We start from the raw sequence: 19056 nt of genomic DNA, 5'->3' as shown, positions 1-19056 counted from the left end.
ATAACATGAACTCAATCAATCAGAGTGTCATCTCTTATACCCTTTAAGAGCGACTGCGCTTGGAATTTGACGTATTGCTATTTTAACGGCGGATTTCAGCTTTTGTCTGGACTAATTGCCAAGCAAAGAGCAGACCACATCAATTTAATATAGGCTACGGTAGCCTATATGGGGGGGGGGGGGGGGGGGACACAGACCACCTCAAAACGTAATCTTTGGGAGGGAGGGAGGGGGAGGGAGAGAGAGAGAGGAGGGGGGGTAAAAAACTATAGCAGCATGTTTGTGGCACTTACATGTAATACAAGTTTTTCAATTAATAATAATAATTAAATGAATGGTTTTAGATCATCTAAGCGCACTTGTTTGCACCCCTGCATAAGATAGCATGATAAGATTGAAGGTGGCCATGCCTGATTGTAGCTGGCCACACCCAAATCTGCACCACGAGTGCAGTCTGGAGCACAATCCTGATTGACATCTTGCTGCATGGGCGCACAGCCTCAAATCGGCAGGTGCGTGGGTTACAAGACGGCAGATGACTGCCCGCGCAGTCGCAAACGCTGTTTTGTGCAGGTTGGCAAAGGCGTACGATAGGGCCCATAGTCAGTCTAGTGAAACAGTACCCAGAGGCTGCTGTTCTTTTCCCTGTCCAGCAACAACCATCTCCACTGCTTTTTCCACTGGGATGTTCTGTAGGACAGAAAGTGCAGAAACAACAGATAAATAAAACTGGCATTAAAATAGTCAGGCTATCCACATGAGAGGTTTATTGGGCCAATTTACACCAGATTCTCTGACAACTGGAACGCTAATCCTGGTTGAAGGCTTGGCTAGGACCAATGGTCAGCAAAGACGATCTGGGAGAATGGGTTAGGGGTACAAATTATGATCATTTTGTGATTATACCTGTTTGTATTTTTCATTCATTTTTCTGGTGGCCTGTTTGGAAGCTCCGCTCTGCAGAGAAGAATCAGTCTGAGACAGAGAAAGTGGAATGAAGATATTTAGAGGGACCAGTGATGTTAATGAATCCAACAGAGTAGAGTGCGAGCAGCCATTAAGAACCAAATAGGGTGTGGGTGTGTGCGTGTGTGTGTGTTAACATTTGTTCATGGTATGTAGTATGTGCATCGTTTGTGTGTCCTCCTACCTGCTCTATCATGCCACCCACCTTTGTGCTGCTAGGAGGACCTGTGCCATAACCAGCAGGCGTCCAAAGCGCCACCGGGAATGGACCACCTGAATGGACCATGTGCAGAGCTGGCTTCCCTTTGCTCCTGCTTGGAGTATCTGACAGGGAGAACAGAACAAAGTGATCGTATACAGTATGTACTTTTAAACCGTAGCTCTTTGCTATAAAGCTTAGATTTTGTTTAGTTGCACAAACAGATGGCAAAGAGAGAAAAAAATACGAATAGTCCAGTTGAGACAAAAATAAAAATCTCCAATCTATCTGGTATATAAAATTGAGTATGTGGGCTCTGTCCACTGTTTGTTTCAAGTTCTGTGTTCGGCCACAGCTATGCCGTTTTACGTGCGGCCGGGCTGAAACCTTCAGGGTGTGTAAAGGACGGAGCCGGATTTTTTAATTAGGTGATTGCCCTAATTACCGATGTCACGGGTGATGTCATCAGTGACACACACATGAGAGAGGGAGAGGGGGAGAGAGACTGACGTCTCGTGCACACCATGAAACGCTCGGCGGCATGCCTCCTGTGAAAGCCTCTTTGACACTGCATCTTGATAGGCTGTCTTGCTCTATTTCCGCGTCTGATTGGTCCATTTCAACCTCGCGCCCCCTGCCGCAGGAACCACCCAGCGTTTCGCTGTCGCAGACTAGAGGCGGCTCGTCTCTGAGCGGCTTAACGCTCGAAGGGCGGGACTAGGGCGGCCGCGGGACCTTTTGTTAAGCTACCCAATGACAGCTCTTCCTACACATTTCCTCTCCCCACCCTTCTGTGTACATCTACCTGAAAACGTTTCTACAGCTCCAAGCTGGAAGCTGGTTTCCACGCCCACAAAACGCTGCGACACAGCGGAAAAGCGATTTTGCCATTGTAGGTGTGCACGAGCCGTGAGGGAGAGAGAGGAGAGGGAGAGAGACTGAGGGAGAGGGAGAGAGAGACGGGGAAAGAGACTGAGGGAGAGAGAGAGGGAGACATAAAGAGGTTGACATTGCAGGAGACATTGCAGGGAAGGCGAGGCCACTCAGCAGCTGAGCTGCGGGCCCAGCTCGGCGAGCTGCAGGGCGGGCGACCCTAGGAATCGAGTGCGCGTAGCGCGCGAGATGCCTAGTCTAAGAGGGTTGGGCACCATGGAGTGCATGACACCTAAATCAATCAATCAATCATATCCATCTATATATATATATATACATATATATACATATATATACATATACTGTGTGTGTGTGTGTGTGTGTGTGTGTCTGTAAACCCATGAGGGTTGGGCACCATGGAGTGCATGACATCTAAATCAATCAATCAATCATATTTATATATATATATATATATATATTTATATATATATATATATATATATATATATATATACATATATATACACACATACACATTTTATGGACCTGCAGATATCCTGAGCATAAGACATGATGACGAGACCCGATTCTGCAGCACTCTCTCCAAGGCAGTTTAGTGTCACCTACTTGATGGCACAACAGCAGAGAAGGGTGTGGCACGACACATGCTTCTTCCTGCACTGCTGGTGACGAAGGTGGTGGACTCTGAGATCTTCTTTGCTGGAGTCACCATCTGGATGGAGAAACACAGTGTGTAAATGTATTTGTAGGGTACAAAGCTGACCAGGCGCGGCGCTGCCGCCCAGCGTGGCTGGGCTTTGTGTTTCTACAACAGGGCTTCCCTGCTTGAAGGTGTGTCTTTAACTGGTGACGCGCTTGTCTCGAGCCGCAAAGCAGCTGGAAATGTTTTCATCAGCTCAGCTAAAGCAGATATCTCAAAGTAAGAGCTGGACACACAAAGGCTTTTAAAACATCTTCCTGCTGTGTAGCACAGACGAGACAGGAAGACGTCACTGCAGGCCGGTCCCGCGCACTTTAGCCGCACTCCAGAGAAGGTCCATCTCGAGCGCAGCACGGCACAGCAAGTTCAAATTCGCATGGGAAAGAAAAGTCAGCGCGGCATGGCACGGCCAAAGGTGCCAGTGGAAAAGGCCTATTATTACTGTGATACTTTATTGATCTCCATAAGGAAATCCTCTCATTGCTTCTTGCCCCCTCCACAGAGAGGTACAGCGCAGGCTACAGAAGAGCACAGAGCCAATGCAGCCAATGCAGATTTTGTTTCTTGCACAAATACTCTTTAGCGGGACAGATATTGTTTGGCACACAGATTGAAACCCAAGATGATTTGTCTCTCTACTTCCTTTGAGAGATGATGGCAGTGACAGAGACACCATTAGTGATTTCCATCACAACAGCTGGCAAAAACATTTAACTGCATGTTTTGGTTTGACAAACGGCTGTAGCTCAGGAGGTAGAGCGGGTTGTCCACTAATCGCTTTGGATGAAAGAGGTTGGTGGTTTGATTCCCGCCTCCTCCACTCTGCATGTCGAAGTGTCCTTGGGCAAGATACTGAACCCCTGATTGCTCCTGATGGTGTGCAGGCACCCTGCTTGGTAGCCTGTGGCCATCGGTGTATGAATGGGTGAATGTACCTACTGATTGTAAAGCGCTTTGGATAAAAGAGCTTTACAATTATATAAATGCAGGCCATTTACCATTTTACCATTTACAAACACAGGGCGACAACTCAGCCAGATGTGTCTCACACTGTGTGCAACTCATAAGATTGTCTTGTCTTTATTGTCACCAAGAGATAAAAGTAAAGAGTTATTTCATTGATGTGTACTTTGCAGCAACAGTCCAGGCCACATTCCAGGTAACAATTGACCCTTCGATATAAGCCCCTCCCTCACTAGAACGGCCACTGTCCAATCCTATGTTAGCAACCGTAGCTAGGTGCAGGACGCCTGACAAGCTTTCTCAGAACAAGGGAAAAAGGAAGCGGTGTGCACATGGGAGCTGCAAGTCCGACAACAGGGGGGTGTCGTATTTTTCTAAGGTCATTGTAATACAGTATTGTGAATTCTGTTCTAGGATGAAATAACCCCCCCCCCCCCCCCCCCCCCCGCAGAACAACCACAGCGGTGACTGAAATAACACCATTCAGTTTATGCTGAATACACACAGGCAATATGCTAGAACGATTACAGCATTGTCCAATATTTGGTGTGAAATAGCAAAACTCTTCCACCTGTAAAGGTGCAGTTGGACGAGGTAAACAGTAGGGGGCGCCATTTGCCTCATTTCCATTGAGAGGCTGAGATGGCTGAGACTGGGTTTCTGGAACAACAGGCTGTATGGAGACAGTGGCATGCAGTAACATAGTTCATACAAACTACTATACTTGCAATACTGTGTTGCACTTCCAGAGCTTTTACAAATTCTAAAAGCATTTCTGATACGGTACTACAATCACAGTCAATGTTAACCTCGTTCCTAACTGAGGTTGCCTGGGTCTAGACCTTTGAATCTGCACAGGCTGTCCTAAATCGATTAAAAGTACCAATGGCTTTGAAACCTGAATAGTACAGGAAAATCTAATAACGTCTGGGGATGCAGTGAAGGCAACGTCAGACTGAAGAAGGAAATGGAGCGTAAGGAGTTGACAATTCAGTCTGATATCAGGCTATAACTGAAGCCAATTTGAGACGTTTTGTCTGTAATCTGTAATGACCACTCTTCTCTCTGGAGAATCATCGTCTTGAGAGCCATTATATACAGCAGAGGTTTTCAAAGTGGGAGGCAGGCCTCCCCAGGGGGGCTCCAAGCAGTTTCAGGGGAGGCTCAGTGAATGGATTGGACGTGAAAAAATATGACATTAGTTATTAAAGGGAGATCTCATACAATAGCCTAAATGTGTGTGATCTGGTTCAAGAGATAGACAGTTTTTCCCACTTTCAAACAACATAATCATGATCGCTATAGGCATCCAGGAACTGTGCGAGGGAGGCTCCTTTTTCCAAGCTTTGACTTGGGGGAGGCCCACAGTCTCAGACTTTGAAAACCCCTGATATACAGTAAATGGTTGCTTGGTGCCATAGTTTACCTGGGAGACGCCGTCATCGACTACGATCATGACTGTGGTCTTCACGACACTACTTTTAAAGCTCTAACAGGGAGAGAAACATGTTAAGATCATCAATCATTTTGTTTTTCACATTTAATAAGAAAAGCTGCATTGTGTCAGAAGAAAACACAACAAATATTCTTCAGCATTGTGGTCAGGTCAATTAGCATGGAGTGAGTAAGAGTGGATTACTTTGTTCTTGCTGTGTCCGTAGACACTGCGAGCGGCCCGCTGGATGTCCAGGGAGGAGTGGAAGTGGATGGTGACGTTGGACCCGTTCACCTCACCAACACTTGCCGGCTCTGAAAGCTCCAGCCTCAACACATGCCTCCTGGCCTCCTCTGTAGCAAAACAATGCTCCGTTAAAGCCTTGACATACTTCTACGTCAAACCCCTTCGCCGAATGCACCGAGGGGTGCGCCGCAGTCGGGGAGCCTGCCAGTGCAGCCTGCGTGCAGCTCCTAGAAAATGTGACGTGACGCAGCTGACGCGAATATCGCGAGTATAATATAATATAGATGGGGAGATAATAGGAGAGTGAAAGCTATTACCAAGTATATGCACTACATTCTTTCCTTGGGCTAACTTCTAGTCATTGAAATTAGGGATGCACCGATCCACATTTTTTCACTTCCGATCCGATTCCGATACCTGCATTTGGATATCTGCCGATACCGATATTATCCCGATATTTTTCTTGAATATACAGTATAGGCAAAAATTTGGCCAATTAACTTTTTTTTTTTAAATATACCTTGCAAAAAGCAGACAAAATTAAGAAAATATACAAGGATACTATTATACATGGGCAAATGGGCGAATTGCAAAAAATAATAATAATAATAATAATCCCCCCCCCCCCCCGATTCCGATCGGATTCGTGAATTAGTGCCAATATCGGCACCCAATACCGATATTGGATCGGTCCCATCCCCAATTTAAATCCTAGTGAAATCACACAATTTACTCATTTTGCTGGGGTCTCCCCTGCGACCCCTGGTCAAGCTGACCTTTCGAGTATATAATGTAGGACCAGCTGTCGCCGGCAAGGCTCCAAGTCGAGGCAGACGCAGAAGTATATTCCAGCCTTTAGACTTAGACTCGCACGGGCATGAGCAAACACACACAGGCACACAAGGACAGTCACATATGAGTCACAAAGGGACATTGTCTTGTCAAGACTAAATTGCCTGTTTTGTTTTTTATCTGTTAAAGATGAAGTCAAAAATGTGTTTTTCTTCTTGTTCCTTTAGTTGGATATTTGAGCGTCACTGTGCAGAATGATGTCTGTGCAGAGTTTGACACTATAAGGCTGTTTTCACAATCGTCTGCTGAACGTGGAAAGTTTCTCTGAGCTCACGGAAAAGGCGGTTTTCAACAAGCAGGATTCGTGACATTACGAATCCTGGAGCCAATCACTGTCCAGTATTCAACAGTTAAAGCCCCAACACATTCTCAATTGGCTAGTTAGGTTCTAGATCACCCCGATTGGTTGCGTTGGATTTTTAAATTGGGGAGAAGGAGGGGAAGTCATCTTAAGGATTTTAACAGGATAATTTAACTTTTTTTTTATGGGGAAAACCATCAGACACACTTATTCAAAGTAGAGTATTTTATATACTGTACATCTTGAAACATTACTTTAGGGGGTCTTTAAGTCGTTTTCCTCAAGGCCTTAAAAGTCACATAAAACTAGAAGTTTCATTCATACATGTACAACTTGTGGTTTAACAGTCAGGTCCTACTTTTCTATGCCTGTTGGAAAGCTATTGGAAGGTACAATATAAAATGGCATTGCCTGATTGTGAGCTAACTGCAGCAAAAGGGCAGGCTGAAAGAGAAAGTAAATACTAGTCTAGTGATCATTATGCATTGATTACCTGTAACAGTGTAACTGTGGACTTCATTCTCATTTATGCATATTGTCTCCCATTCAGCCTCCTACGTAAAAAGAAAAAACACACACAACGTTGTCTATAGAACTTTAAAGTCTTCATCAGACATGCCAGCCATTTATTATTTCAATGTGTGCTGTTGATCATGTAAATCACCTGAATATTGATTTCCTACCTGTGCACTGTCATTATCCAGACAGCAGTAGAAGGAGATGCTCTCGCTGCCGAGGTTGAAGTCGATCCAGTATTCCTCCAGCTTTTCATCAGAGGGCATCGGCAGCTGACAACAAACACACTCCTTTCAATACACCTGCTGAAACACTTTAGAGTACATTGTGAATTCCACTTGCATATTGGCAAATCCACGTTTGTGTCTTTTCCTTGACTAATCTTGGCCAGGTTAGGGTAAGTGTAACCAGATGCAATCAGATCACTCCTATGACATCTCACTCTACATGCAAGCTAGCCTTTTCCTCAGCACAGTGCCATGGACTCCTCTATACTCGGCTGCTATCAAACTTCATCACCAAGTGGTAAAACTCAACTCACTACAAATCAATTCTGTTCTATATGCAAAAACAGATACAAATCCATTCTTAATATGAATAAGCAACACCTGTTTGATACTCCCTGGAGTGGGGGGAAAAAGTGATTCATGTGAAAAGTATTAGGTGAAAATGCTTTAATTCTTTAGTTCTAATTCATTGTGTCGCGACATGTATGTAATTAATCATCACCTCAAATGGGGCTGTACAAAATGTGTACTAGTTCCTATCTAGGCTTTATCATGTCAATTTCTTTCTACACAAGAAAAAAACACCACCACATCTTTCAAATCCCATGATGTTTTTCCATTTTTGTAACTAGGGTATGTCATTCCTGCTGATACTGACCTTATGTTTGTCCAGAAAAACCTCTATGCAAGGGTAGGAATAGACTCTGAAAGCAGAAGGAACATGTTATTCACTAATGCACATCTGTCATGAGCACCAGCACAGCAAACAGGGGGTGCAGCGCTGTCGCCTGGGAATCGGAAGGTTCCCGGTTTGAGGCTGGCTCCTCCCGGTAGTGTGTCGAAGTGTCCTTGAGCAAGACACTGAACCCCTAACTGCTTCCAACGAGCACTTAGCACCTTGCATGGCTGCAGATGCCACCGGTGTGCGAATGTGAGGTATTCATGTAAAAGCGCTTTGGGGAGTCGAGAAGACTATCCATCCACCTTATTTTTGAATGCCCTGCTGTCAAATAATTATGGGTACAAGGTCCGGTCTGCACGTGACTGATTGTCACAGCTTGCCTTTTCCTCGTCAAAACTCCGACGCTGGGGGGAAAAAAGTTGCTTGTCACTCGTTTGACGACTTATTTGCGGGAATGTAATAATTGTATCTGTCACATCCGCTATTTCTGTTGCTCTTTCAACAACTCGGGATATTTATCGACGAGAGTTTTGCCAAGCTGGACGTGATTTGCTCCGTTCGCCTGCAGCTGTCGTTTACAGACGGACACTTGCTATGTTGTGTCTGTGTCAGGCTGTCAGCAACGTAACGGGGGGCGGGCACAGGAAGAAGCACCCACATAAGGCAATGGCAGCTAGAAATAAGGTGGATATAAAATGAGCTCTATACATTTTTACCAAACAAAGTGTTCTTGAGTCAGTTATGGCATGGCTTCCCAAAATGTTTCAAGGACCCCCAATAGATATTATGCATTAAATCCCGACTCCCCCCCCCTTCCCGGGAGACTCATATGAGAATAAACTGAAGCAAATTTTTACTTTAGCAAAGTTAATGTTGTTAGATATGATTTTGCATAGAACGATAGTTCTATGCATAGTATATTTTGTAGGTGGATATCAGTGGGGAGCGAGGGAAAGCTATGATCAAAAGTCATTTTTAATCAATTTTCTCATTGTGCTAGAGTCTACTGAGTGGAAAAATGCTGAAATTGAAGTATTCCTCATTTTGCTCAGAACCCTCTGGACCCCTGGAGTTCCCCAAACCCTATTTTGGGACGCACTGCATTGTGCACGATAGTAGTGGTTTTCAAAGTGGGGTCCAGGGACCCCAGGGGTCCTTGAGGGGGTGCCAAAGGATCCCCAGCAAAAAGGGGAATAATTTAATTTAAATATAATTCCATCCATAAGTAAAACAATAACAGTATGACTATTTTGGTCATGGGTTTCATACACTTTCTGTAATAAAACATCCAAGAGCAAAAATATCATCAGATGGGAGACCCTGGGACAAAAGCTAATTAGATGGGGGACCGTGGTCTAATTTGTGTCAATTTAGGGGTCCTTGATGGGAAAACTTTTGAGAACCACTGCATTATAGTATCTGTGTACCTTCTCCTCTGTCCCTGCATCTGATTCACGAAGTTCAGAAACTTGCGGGAATCCTGAAATCACACACTTTCATATTAAATTCTGTGTTATTGAACTATTGTTGGATTTTTTTGATATTTTTTTACAATGCCATTGTAGCTTAAGAAAATGCAAATGCTGGTGTTCAAAGGCAAAGGTGATGCTCTTGGCTGAACTGCATTATTATTATTTGTACCGTCTCAAACTGAGAATCAAGGATGTTGGCAAAGGCGCTGGCCACAGACTCCTGGCTGAACCAGCGGTCTGCCAGTTTCTGCCTCTGGTCAAAAGCGGCCATTCTGCACAACACCTCCGTCAGGGTTACCTGTAATTCGTAATCTGCCACAAAGAGACTGGGTTTGTATGTGTTTTTGTTTAAGTATGGTTCAGGTTACAGAGAGATAGTGTTCAGAAAAACTTACCACCACCATCCAATATCTGGCCAGCCAGCTTGAGCCTGTGGAGATATGACAAACGAGCAGGGAAATGAGGGGAATTCAGAGAATGTGTGGCTGTTGTAAAACATGACAGTGCAGTTCATCACAATCATAGAGGGAATAAAATATGTATCCTTTTAAAAAGATTGTCTCTATGATGAAGCAATTCCCACAACATACATGACACTTGAGGCCTCCTGATAGGATAGGATCTTCTTCACTTTCTTGAGCATGGCAGGGATTTTGTCCACAATGATGTTGAATTTCTTAACAACCTATGAGGAGGTGATTCGCATTTTAATCTCAGAGGAAAACCTGACCCATCGTACTTAATGCCACTGCAACAAAATGCTCATTCAATCCGCTCCACACCTCTTTTCGGATCAGGATGTAGATTCTGGGGTCCACAGCCAACTGGCCAATGGGATACAGAAGGGATTCAGTGATGTTGTAGGTTCCTGTGAAAGACATGTGTCAACACTCCACTCTGCACAGAGGTATGTCATGTTATACAGTCTGTGATGGGCTCATGCGTCAGATATAAACTGTGAAGAACACAACACCTTCTTTGGCAGTGCCCTCAAACAAAATCCAAAGGTGGCACGTAGAAGTGAAAGACATGTGAAAACATGTTGTGTCAACAGTGTGCACCAGAGGCAAAGTTCTCTGTTGAATGTTGACATTTATCATGGCAGTGATGAAAGTCAAACTTTGAGATTGTTGTAGGAAACTTGTCTTGTCTGATAAATGAAGCATTCTCACACACTGTTCCTACGATTATACAGTCTGTGAAGGGCACATCCATCACATATAAACGGTGAAGAACACAACACCCTGTTTGGCAGTGCCCTCTCCAACAGAATCCAAAGGTGGCACGTAGACTCAAGTCAAATCAGGGGTATCCGAGTCATCAATTTGGGAGAGAAGTGAGCCCTCTCCCCATCTCTCACAGCACTATCTGCAAGATTCTTGTGAGACTTTTTGGGGTTTACATAATGTTAGATAAATAATGCAAGGAAGTTTAAATTGTGAATTTATGTTTCTATAACATTCAAAAATTTAAAATGGAATGGGTGCATGTTCATTTTAGCATCCAATTAGTTCTTACAAATAGTTAGTCAACAAACCAGAAACCAGAAAGAAGTGAATAAAAAAAAAAAAATTCAAATGAGTGCAAACATACCCTCTTCGCATGCTTCATGAACAACCTATAAGGGGCAACAATACAATGTTACACATCTCAGACACTAACAAGGCTGGTGAAGCAAATTTCTACAGTGTTTCATTATAAACAAGTGCACTTTAGTGTTGTAGATTATCTCACCATTAATGACTCAAAGAAGACTTCACAAAGGTTCAGCAACATCTCATCCCTATGTGGGCCGCGCTGGAGCCACAGGTGCCTGCATTTCTCAAACCAATATACCATGTGCACACAACACGTTTCTATCAACAACTTGCCAAGTACTAAAGTGCTCATGCATTGTGTGCCTTAAAGTAATAGGTGTGTGTGTGGGGCTGTTGATTGTGTTTAAATACTTATCTTTTTGATGAGGCCCTGAGCTATGAGTCCTGGTAGCCCTTGATGGTGACCTCCAGATAGCAATAGATTTCCCCCACACTTGTAGAGGATACTGAGACTCACGCAGGCGGATTGGGTATCATTTTGATCTAGACTCTATAAATAGTAATGACACTGGTTCTTTCCATTTCCAAACAATACAATGGTGATTAGTGTGAATGGGTGTGCTTTGGCAGATCTTACCCTGTTCACAAGGTTGTCCAATTTGTTGAGGAACTGTTTGGAACATTTTAAGGTGGTCCCTTCTTCAATGTCATTTTGCAAAAATGCAGCCAATGCTTGGACATTGCTGCTTTCCAGTGCCTCATCAACAAGTTTCTCCAACTGCACGTGAAAATGGTGAATCAAAATCTGCTTCGTTCGCACCAGTAAGACCAACGTGAATTCATTTAACAACCAATGTAGTTGTGATCTCAAATACAGTGTGGCTGGATTACATTTAATCATTGAATGTTATCTGCTAGCTAGGTAAGAGTATGGTGGCGGTGTCAGTAGCCTAGCTAGCGTTACATTACAAGCGATTTTCACGTTTGTAGCGGTGCTTTAACGTTATTCTCACCTGTGGTGGGCCCGGGCGAGGTGCCATTCTTCCAACTGAGAACCGTCTCTCTTCTTACCTCCCGTCAAGCTAACATTGACGTAACTGTAAAAATAAAAGAACAAATAATGTTACCACCGGTACATTTACTGACATAGGCAACTAAACGCCATGCCAGTGGTATTCAGCTAACGTTAGCCTGTTGTCTTTTATGCCTCAAAGATGCTAGCTTACGTCTGGTGGTATCTCTATCTCCAAATATTAACATTAAAACCTGGAACAAGTACAATCACGGAGTAAAATATGTTGAAGCGTCGGAATCTAATAACAGAATTACTGTGAAATTAAATAAAGGTGTAAGGCAAGACATTAAAAAGTCGAAATAAAAAAGCTACCCGAATAGATGTCCTTCTTCTGTCAAGTGGGGGACGCGCGCGGCGCGAAATTGTCACATTAAATACGCACGCGCGCATGAACAACACTATCAAATAACTTACATTGATAAGAAGTGACGTTGCATCGTTCCATCCATTGCAATATCAGCGCACAGCAAATCCACCATTTTGGCCTAGAGGTGACTACCGGTACAAAAGCAAGAGGATTCATAGACATTTGCCCACATAGACATTTGCCCAGCTAATTTGTACGACAAATGCCACTTCCTGACTAATTTTTGTCCCCTATCTATCTAATGTAAAAGCACATTGTTGTATCTGAGCAATTGGGATGTATTAAAAATAGCCAATAAGGATGCTTTGATAAATGAGGCTCATATTTCTTATTTTACTGTCCTGTTTATAACGTTAGAAATGTATTCTTTAGTATAAGAAACACATCATTTTATGGTGATTTATTAGAATGAGATGATCATGAGAAAATTGAATTGTGCTTTAAGGGAGCTTTTGTAGATGTATGGGGCCTGGGAAAGACAGAATATACAGTATTGTTTGGAGATGTAGGTTGATGTTTTTCTTGTGGTATAATTGTGTTGAAATATTTAGACAACTGCAACACAAATTGTGTGTCTCATGTGGGTTGGGCACTTTTGGTGGATCATGAGTGACACGAAAATAAAGAATCAATCAATCAATCAACTAACCAATTAAACAATCAATCAAACTATATGATTAACACCAGTAATAATAACAATAGCCTAATAATGACAATAATAATTAAACCCGAAAGAACTTGAATCGCACCAGCAACTTCATAAAAAGCAAATCAATAAAACAAGAAGACACTGAAACACAAAGAATATTATTTTTAAATGTGATTTAATCTTAAAATACGCAGTGCATTCATTTCTCAGTTAATATACTATATTACAAGTATATCTATTGCATAGTTTGGATACTTGGCTTCATCAAGATTGCCTCAGAAATAAACTGTATTGAACTGTACAGAAATATTGGCTTGTAAGACAAAGAGTTCAGTAGGCCCATGATATGCCTAAATAGTAGGCTTATTTAAAAAAAAATAAACAGGTGGAAACAGAAAGGACTGTATTGATTTCAATACACTATATTTAACAATTTTCACTGGTGTCAGTTCCATTAGATGTCCCTACAATAAAGTGCAATTTTATCAAAAATCAGAAAAAAGTAAAAAGCATGGCACCAAAGTTACAGCACACTGGTGGTGTGGTACTTTGACTTTGGCTAACTCAGTCCACAGTTATCAATTTACCCTGACTCTACAAGAATTTGATTCAATGAAGTCATCTGTGTCAGCTCTAGCATGTAGAAATGAACAAACATAATACAGTTTATTTCAATGTAATTATAAACCATCAATAGCTGACAGCAGTCATAAAGTGCTCTAAAAATGTGTTTCTGTACTTCCTCCAGCATCCTAAATGAAGTGCACCATGCTATCCTCACATTCCCTGGGCACTGTAAGTTTGTAGTTATGGCACACTAACTTGTAGTTCTGCCCATCATTGTTGTCCCAGTATTCATCCCCACACACTTTGTATTGTATAGCAAACTCTAACACTGCCCCAGGCAACAGAAACGGTGGAACAGGCAGGTGGAAACGGAAAGTATCACAACTCAGCTGGCCTCCATTCCAGGGCTTGGTGGCTGTGCTTACCCAGGAGGCCTTTGTTTCTGTGCTGCTCTTCCACTCTGTGAAGGAATAGCGAGCTCTGACTTCTTTCTCAAAGTTCAAATTCAGGACCTGTGTGATTCCAATGATACCCAGGTCAAAACACAAGACTCTCTCCAAGCACACTTTCTGCCAGTGGAGGCGATCCAGGAACTCTGGCTGGTCGCCAGGCTGCTGGCTAAAAACGGGCTTCAGATATGGCAAGGAGATCTCCAAGTGCTTTCCATCTGCCAACTCTGCACCCATCAATAATTTAAACGTGACATGTTGTGGTACAAACGGATCATCTCCAGTTTTGAAGAGCTTGACGTCTTCCAGGTCGAGCCCCAGAGAGTCTATAAAACGCACCCCGATGTTTCTGGAGCGCTTCTTCTTCTCTGTGGCGGAGGGGAGAGAGTGTGAGCGTGTTCGGATGATGGGTTTGGGCATGGGCTCACAGGAGAGACTCCGGTGCGACTCTTGCTCCCTGGGCCGAGACACTCTGGGGCTTGGGGGCCGGATTGGAACTGGCTTCTTCTCTGTATCAGGTGTGTTGTTGGCCCTGAGCATTTCAGTCAGGTTGATACTAGTCATGCAGGGCCTGGAGACACTGCTGTAGGTGCTAGACTTCTGCTCAGATTTCCTGGGGGAAATCCTCTCCTGTCCAATATACCACCCATCCATGTTGTGGGATAGCTGGTGCCCTGCTCACCTAGGAAGAAAGTGAATTTGCAAAAATCATTAGTAACATAACACAAAAGATCACGAATGTATGTAATTAACAGCCTGTGTGTTGCTGTTTTCACACTGATTATACCATTAAGTGTCAAGTGCTGGTCAAGTTCCAACAACTGTCACTTTCAGTACTAGAGAAAGAGAGTGGGCGTGTGCAGGGCTGGTGCAGGGAAGCTATATTGCGCTACTTCCGTATACATTGATGGTACATCTGACATTACTGGCTTTATTATTGTGCAATATCAGCTAACACCGCGTCACCTCACCTAGATGATATGAAGCGATTGTCAAACCTATTTTGCAGGTTGAAGCCGAAGAGCTGGTCCTCCATTGACAGTGCTATTTCATGACAGCTGCGCATTTCCGCGCGTCATGAAGTCTCCGCCAGCAGCATCCACGCACAGCTGATTTCTAATGGGCAACATCGCTGAAACCTATCCAACACAGGCATGTTTTCAGCATGGTGTCGATGGAGATCAGCAAACGTGCGCGCAGTTCCTGTGGCAACGACTGGACCAGAATATCAATGAGGTTGCTTGGGAAATTGAGTCATAAGATGTAACGGTTGCTTTTGTTTCCATTATTCCAGTTCTTAAAAGCACGCCGGTTGCCCCTGTGCCTTTTGAATGTGTTATTTGTTGATAAACGGTTAACAATTTCATCAAAAATGTGTCTGTATTATTTCGTTTGTAATTTCGTATTGGCTTGCTTGCACTACAACTCCCATAATGCCCCCGTGATCTACTCTAGAGACGCAAGCAGGCTGAGGCACTCGAGCGAACCAGTCAGCAGCAGGTAAACAAACCTACTGTATCTGACAGTCAGGCACGACGAGCCAAACAAAGCGTATGCGCTGTTTGACCGCTGTGCCTTTTTAATGCCGACGAGGATGTCAGTCGAAACACGGGGACGTTTGCACTTAGCATTTCATTAAAAGTGTTGCATTGCGACTGAACAGAGAGAAGAGGTAGAGAAGTAGGCTACCGTTTATCCGTGGAATCGACTGTCGACATCTGCGCATGATGCACTGCAGCACTTTTGAGAAAATGGACGTATTTAGCCTCATTCTAAGAATAGAGTCTCTGATTCGAGATGTAGGCTGGGTTCTATAGCTAATACAGTGTTATTAATATTTGTACTGGACTCGAAACAACATCGCTCCTGCGATCCTCAACATGGGACCCATCATGCAGGAGCGTACAGCATCCACGACACTGAAACGCGTCGTCTCAAAAGAGAAGATACGGGTTAAAAACGCTGAAAATACTGGACCAGTAACCAGGTAGGCCTAACTCCACACAATAAGATTGTCGTTAAGATGAAGACAGGATTAGCCTTTTATTTTAACAGTTGACGAACCACTGTCCTGTTTCCAGTACAAAGAAAGGTAACAAGATGAAGAAGGCAGGGAGCCAAGTGAAACACGGCCTCCCAGTGCCAGGTCAGGATAAGGACACAGTGCCAGTAGTCCAGAAGGTGAGTGACTGCCTTTACTGGAAGGTGAATTATTATAGGAAGACGGTATTGCAGCACCAATGTCCTCTGCGTTATACATTTCATAAAATTCAGCGACAGAGATATATCACCCAATTTCCCTCATGATGATGATGTCGATTATTATTTTTTACAGAGTTCCCAGTCAAGAGGGGGCAGGGTCAAATCTGGCACCGCACGAAATACAAGCAAACTATCCAGGTATGTGTGGAGAATGGTTTGGATTTTTTTTTTTACTCTTTGCTATTGTTAAATCCCCTATCATTTTCCCCTCACTCTTCTCAACCTACAGCCCTGAGGAGGATGGAGTTTTGAGACCTCAACTCCGCAAACACTCCTCCATACAGAGGAAGGAAGAAAAGCGAGAAAGTCAACGGATTTCGCAATGCTGCAACGAGCTCGACCAGAATCGCGGGGCAAATCGGCGAGCCCTCTCCCTGCCCCTCTCCCCGATTGCAGGGCTGCGCCAGATGCCAGCGCACCTCCAAAGCCAGTCCCCAGCCCCCAGCCTGGAGCTACTACAACAGCACTACAACCAGAGGGAAGACGACACTGACAGTGCCAGTGATCTATCAGACTCTGAGAGGCTGCCTATACTGCCTTCGCCGTGCACGCCGTGCACCCCTCCTCACCTCAACCTCCGGGCCGAGGTCATCAACAGTAACGACTTCCCGCCAGACTTCCCGGGACCCCGTGGGGCCATGGGCGACGGGGACGAAAGTGAGAAACCCATCTACAGCTACCCGGACTTCCTGCCTCCTCCCTTCAACAGCTGGAGCCTGCGACAGCTGGCGGTGTTCCTCCACACCGAGGGCCGCGGCGCCCCTCGTCCCAAACCCGTCGGGCCCCTGGAGAAGTACCTGGAGAGGCTGCTGAAGCTGGAGTGGCTCCAGATCCAGACGGCGCAAGCAGAGAGCAGCCGCCCGCCTGGGAGCCGCACGAAACCACAAGGCTTCCCCTCTGCCACCACCGCCCACCCGCCCAGGCCTCACACCGCTCCCCCCACCCGACTCAACTCCCCGAAAGGGCTGCGGCCCAGCCCGCGAGTCTTCCCCTTCGCTCCGGTCAACAACCCCCCGTCCCCCGCCTCCACCCAGCAGCAGCAGCAGCAGCAGCAGCTCTCCCGCCTCCCGGTCTGTCCTCACTGTCACATCCGCTACCCGCTGTGCAACGGGAGCTGCTCGGCCTACGCCTACCAGCGCCACTCGCGGCTCAGCCCGCTGCTCGAGCGCAGGGCCAGGCCCGGAGCGCCGGCCAAGAGGAGCAGCAGCGAGAGCCGGGCCACCTCCTCAGAAGGAAGAGGCACAGGAGGAGGAGGAGGGGGGCAAGGAGGAGGTGGAGGAGGAGGAGGAGGGGGGCAAGGAGGAGGTGGAGGAGGAGGAGCCCAGACCCCAGTTAGCCCCTCGGCGGGAAAGAGTCATCTCAAACACATGCAGGCAGTGGGCAACGTCCGCAAGCACCCCCAGGAACCAGGAAGCAACCCTAATGTTAAAGGTCAGGTGAGGAAGGGCCGTGTCAGAGCGAACTCCGAGACCGATGTGAAGAAGGAGCCAGTTGCCGCTAAAGCAGCCGGCGCTGCGGAGAAACGTGCTGTCGTCTCTGCAAGTAAGCGAGAGGTCAACACCTCCAAGCAGAGGACAGAGGCAGGAGGTCAGGCCACTAAAACCACCATGAAAAGAGCCGCTAAAGAGCCACAGTCTCTCTCCAAAGCACCACTGGGTAGTAAGCAGAACGGCAAAGCGAAAAATGTGCACTTTGTTGCAAAGTAGCGCCTAATGATAAACACATAGCGCTTTACTTAGCGGTTGCTCGGCAGAGGGGCTTGAGCCTAGGCTTGCTTTCTGTCTAAGCAGTGTATTACTAACATGTTTCTAACTGTCCCACAGCAGTCTAAATCAGTCAGTTTGTTTGCAGCCTTCAAAAGGTCAAGTAGTGATTAAACAGCTATGATAGTGGTAAAACAGCTCTGATTTTAAAGTGTAATAATAACACTCTTTCATGGAACAGATACACGTACTGTATCTGATCCAGAATGTACAATACTTGTAGAACCATGAAGTTGCACTGTAACAAATCCATTTGGGAAGAGTAGTCCCATCATGGCCCTTGACACAGTACTAGTAGGATCCTCAAAGATCCTCAAAGTAGTAGGATCCTCTTGCACTGCAGTCATCCTTGTCCGTCAGTATACACGATTAATGTTGCAATAGATATATAACATAATCATCTACCGTTTCGACAGGTTTCAACTGTAGAGATCTAAGTAAGCCTTAGTGAAGTTCAACATCATCATCGTCACATTCTTGTCATTGAGTAAGACCATCGCCATTACCAGTGGATTGTTTTTGATGTTGGAATGTATTTGTTCTCAAATGCTCTTTACTTTTTTCTTGACGTTGCTTTCTGTCTCTTCTTTGGTGCTTGTTTTAAGATGTGTCTAATTCGATCATCATTTGCTGAAAAGAAAGCGGTACAATAAATGTTAGTAGATGAAGTCATGTAATTTCTTTCAGACATACCTGTGCAACGGTTTTGAAATTTCCGTTACAAGGCCTTATGTTTGAATAGGCTTGAATTGTAGTCTGACATTGACAATATATTTTGCCTAGAGCTGAGCTCTTTCTGTTGTTTGAGAGAGACAATGTAATGTTTGCTACGAATGTAAATGCATATTTTTCCAAATTTTGTAATACCATAGTTCTATTTATGAAAGGTGTTGTGTTGGACTTGTACTCGTCATTGTCATTGCCATGTACAAA

The 19056-nt window shown here is 44.7% G+C and overlaps 2 protein-coding genes across 2 annotated transcripts; one reads left to right on the top strand and one right to left on the bottom strand.

Moving 5' to 3' along the window:
- Nucleotides 1-13368: 13368 nt before the first annotated feature.
- On the bottom strand, nucleotides 13369-14752 carry ppp1r3da (protein phosphatase 1, regulatory subunit 3Da; the record flags this gene model as incomplete). Its single annotated transcript, XM_083641611.1, has 1 exon — nucleotides 13369-14752. One exon carries the CDS (start codon nucleotides 14750-14752, stop codon nucleotides 13835-13837), a length of 918 nt encoding a protein of 305 aa, XP_083497737.1. The 3' UTR covers nucleotides 13369-13834.
- A 1049-nt stretch (nucleotides 14753-15801) lies between these two features.
- fam217ba (family with sequence similarity 217 member Ba) lies at nucleotides 15802-18066 on the top strand (the record flags this gene model as incomplete). Its single annotated transcript, XM_083641241.1, has 4 exons — nucleotides 15802-16085; nucleotides 16180-16279; nucleotides 16434-16498; nucleotides 16590-18066. Exons 1-4 carry the CDS (start codon nucleotides 15979-15981, stop codon nucleotides 18064-18066), a joined length of 1749 nt encoding a protein of 582 aa, XP_083497367.1. The 5' UTR covers nucleotides 15802-15978.
- Between the last annotated feature and the right edge of the window lie 990 nt (nucleotides 18067-19056).

Source organism: Poromitra crassiceps (assembly GCF_964638095.1).
Source record: "Poromitra crassiceps genome assembly, chromosome: 8".
NCBI classification, from domain to species: Eukaryota; Metazoa; Chordata; class Actinopteri; order Beryciformes; family Melamphaidae; genus Poromitra; species Poromitra crassiceps.
Note: the sequence above shows the minus strand (reverse complement) of the source record. Positions and strands in the feature narration are given on the sequence as shown.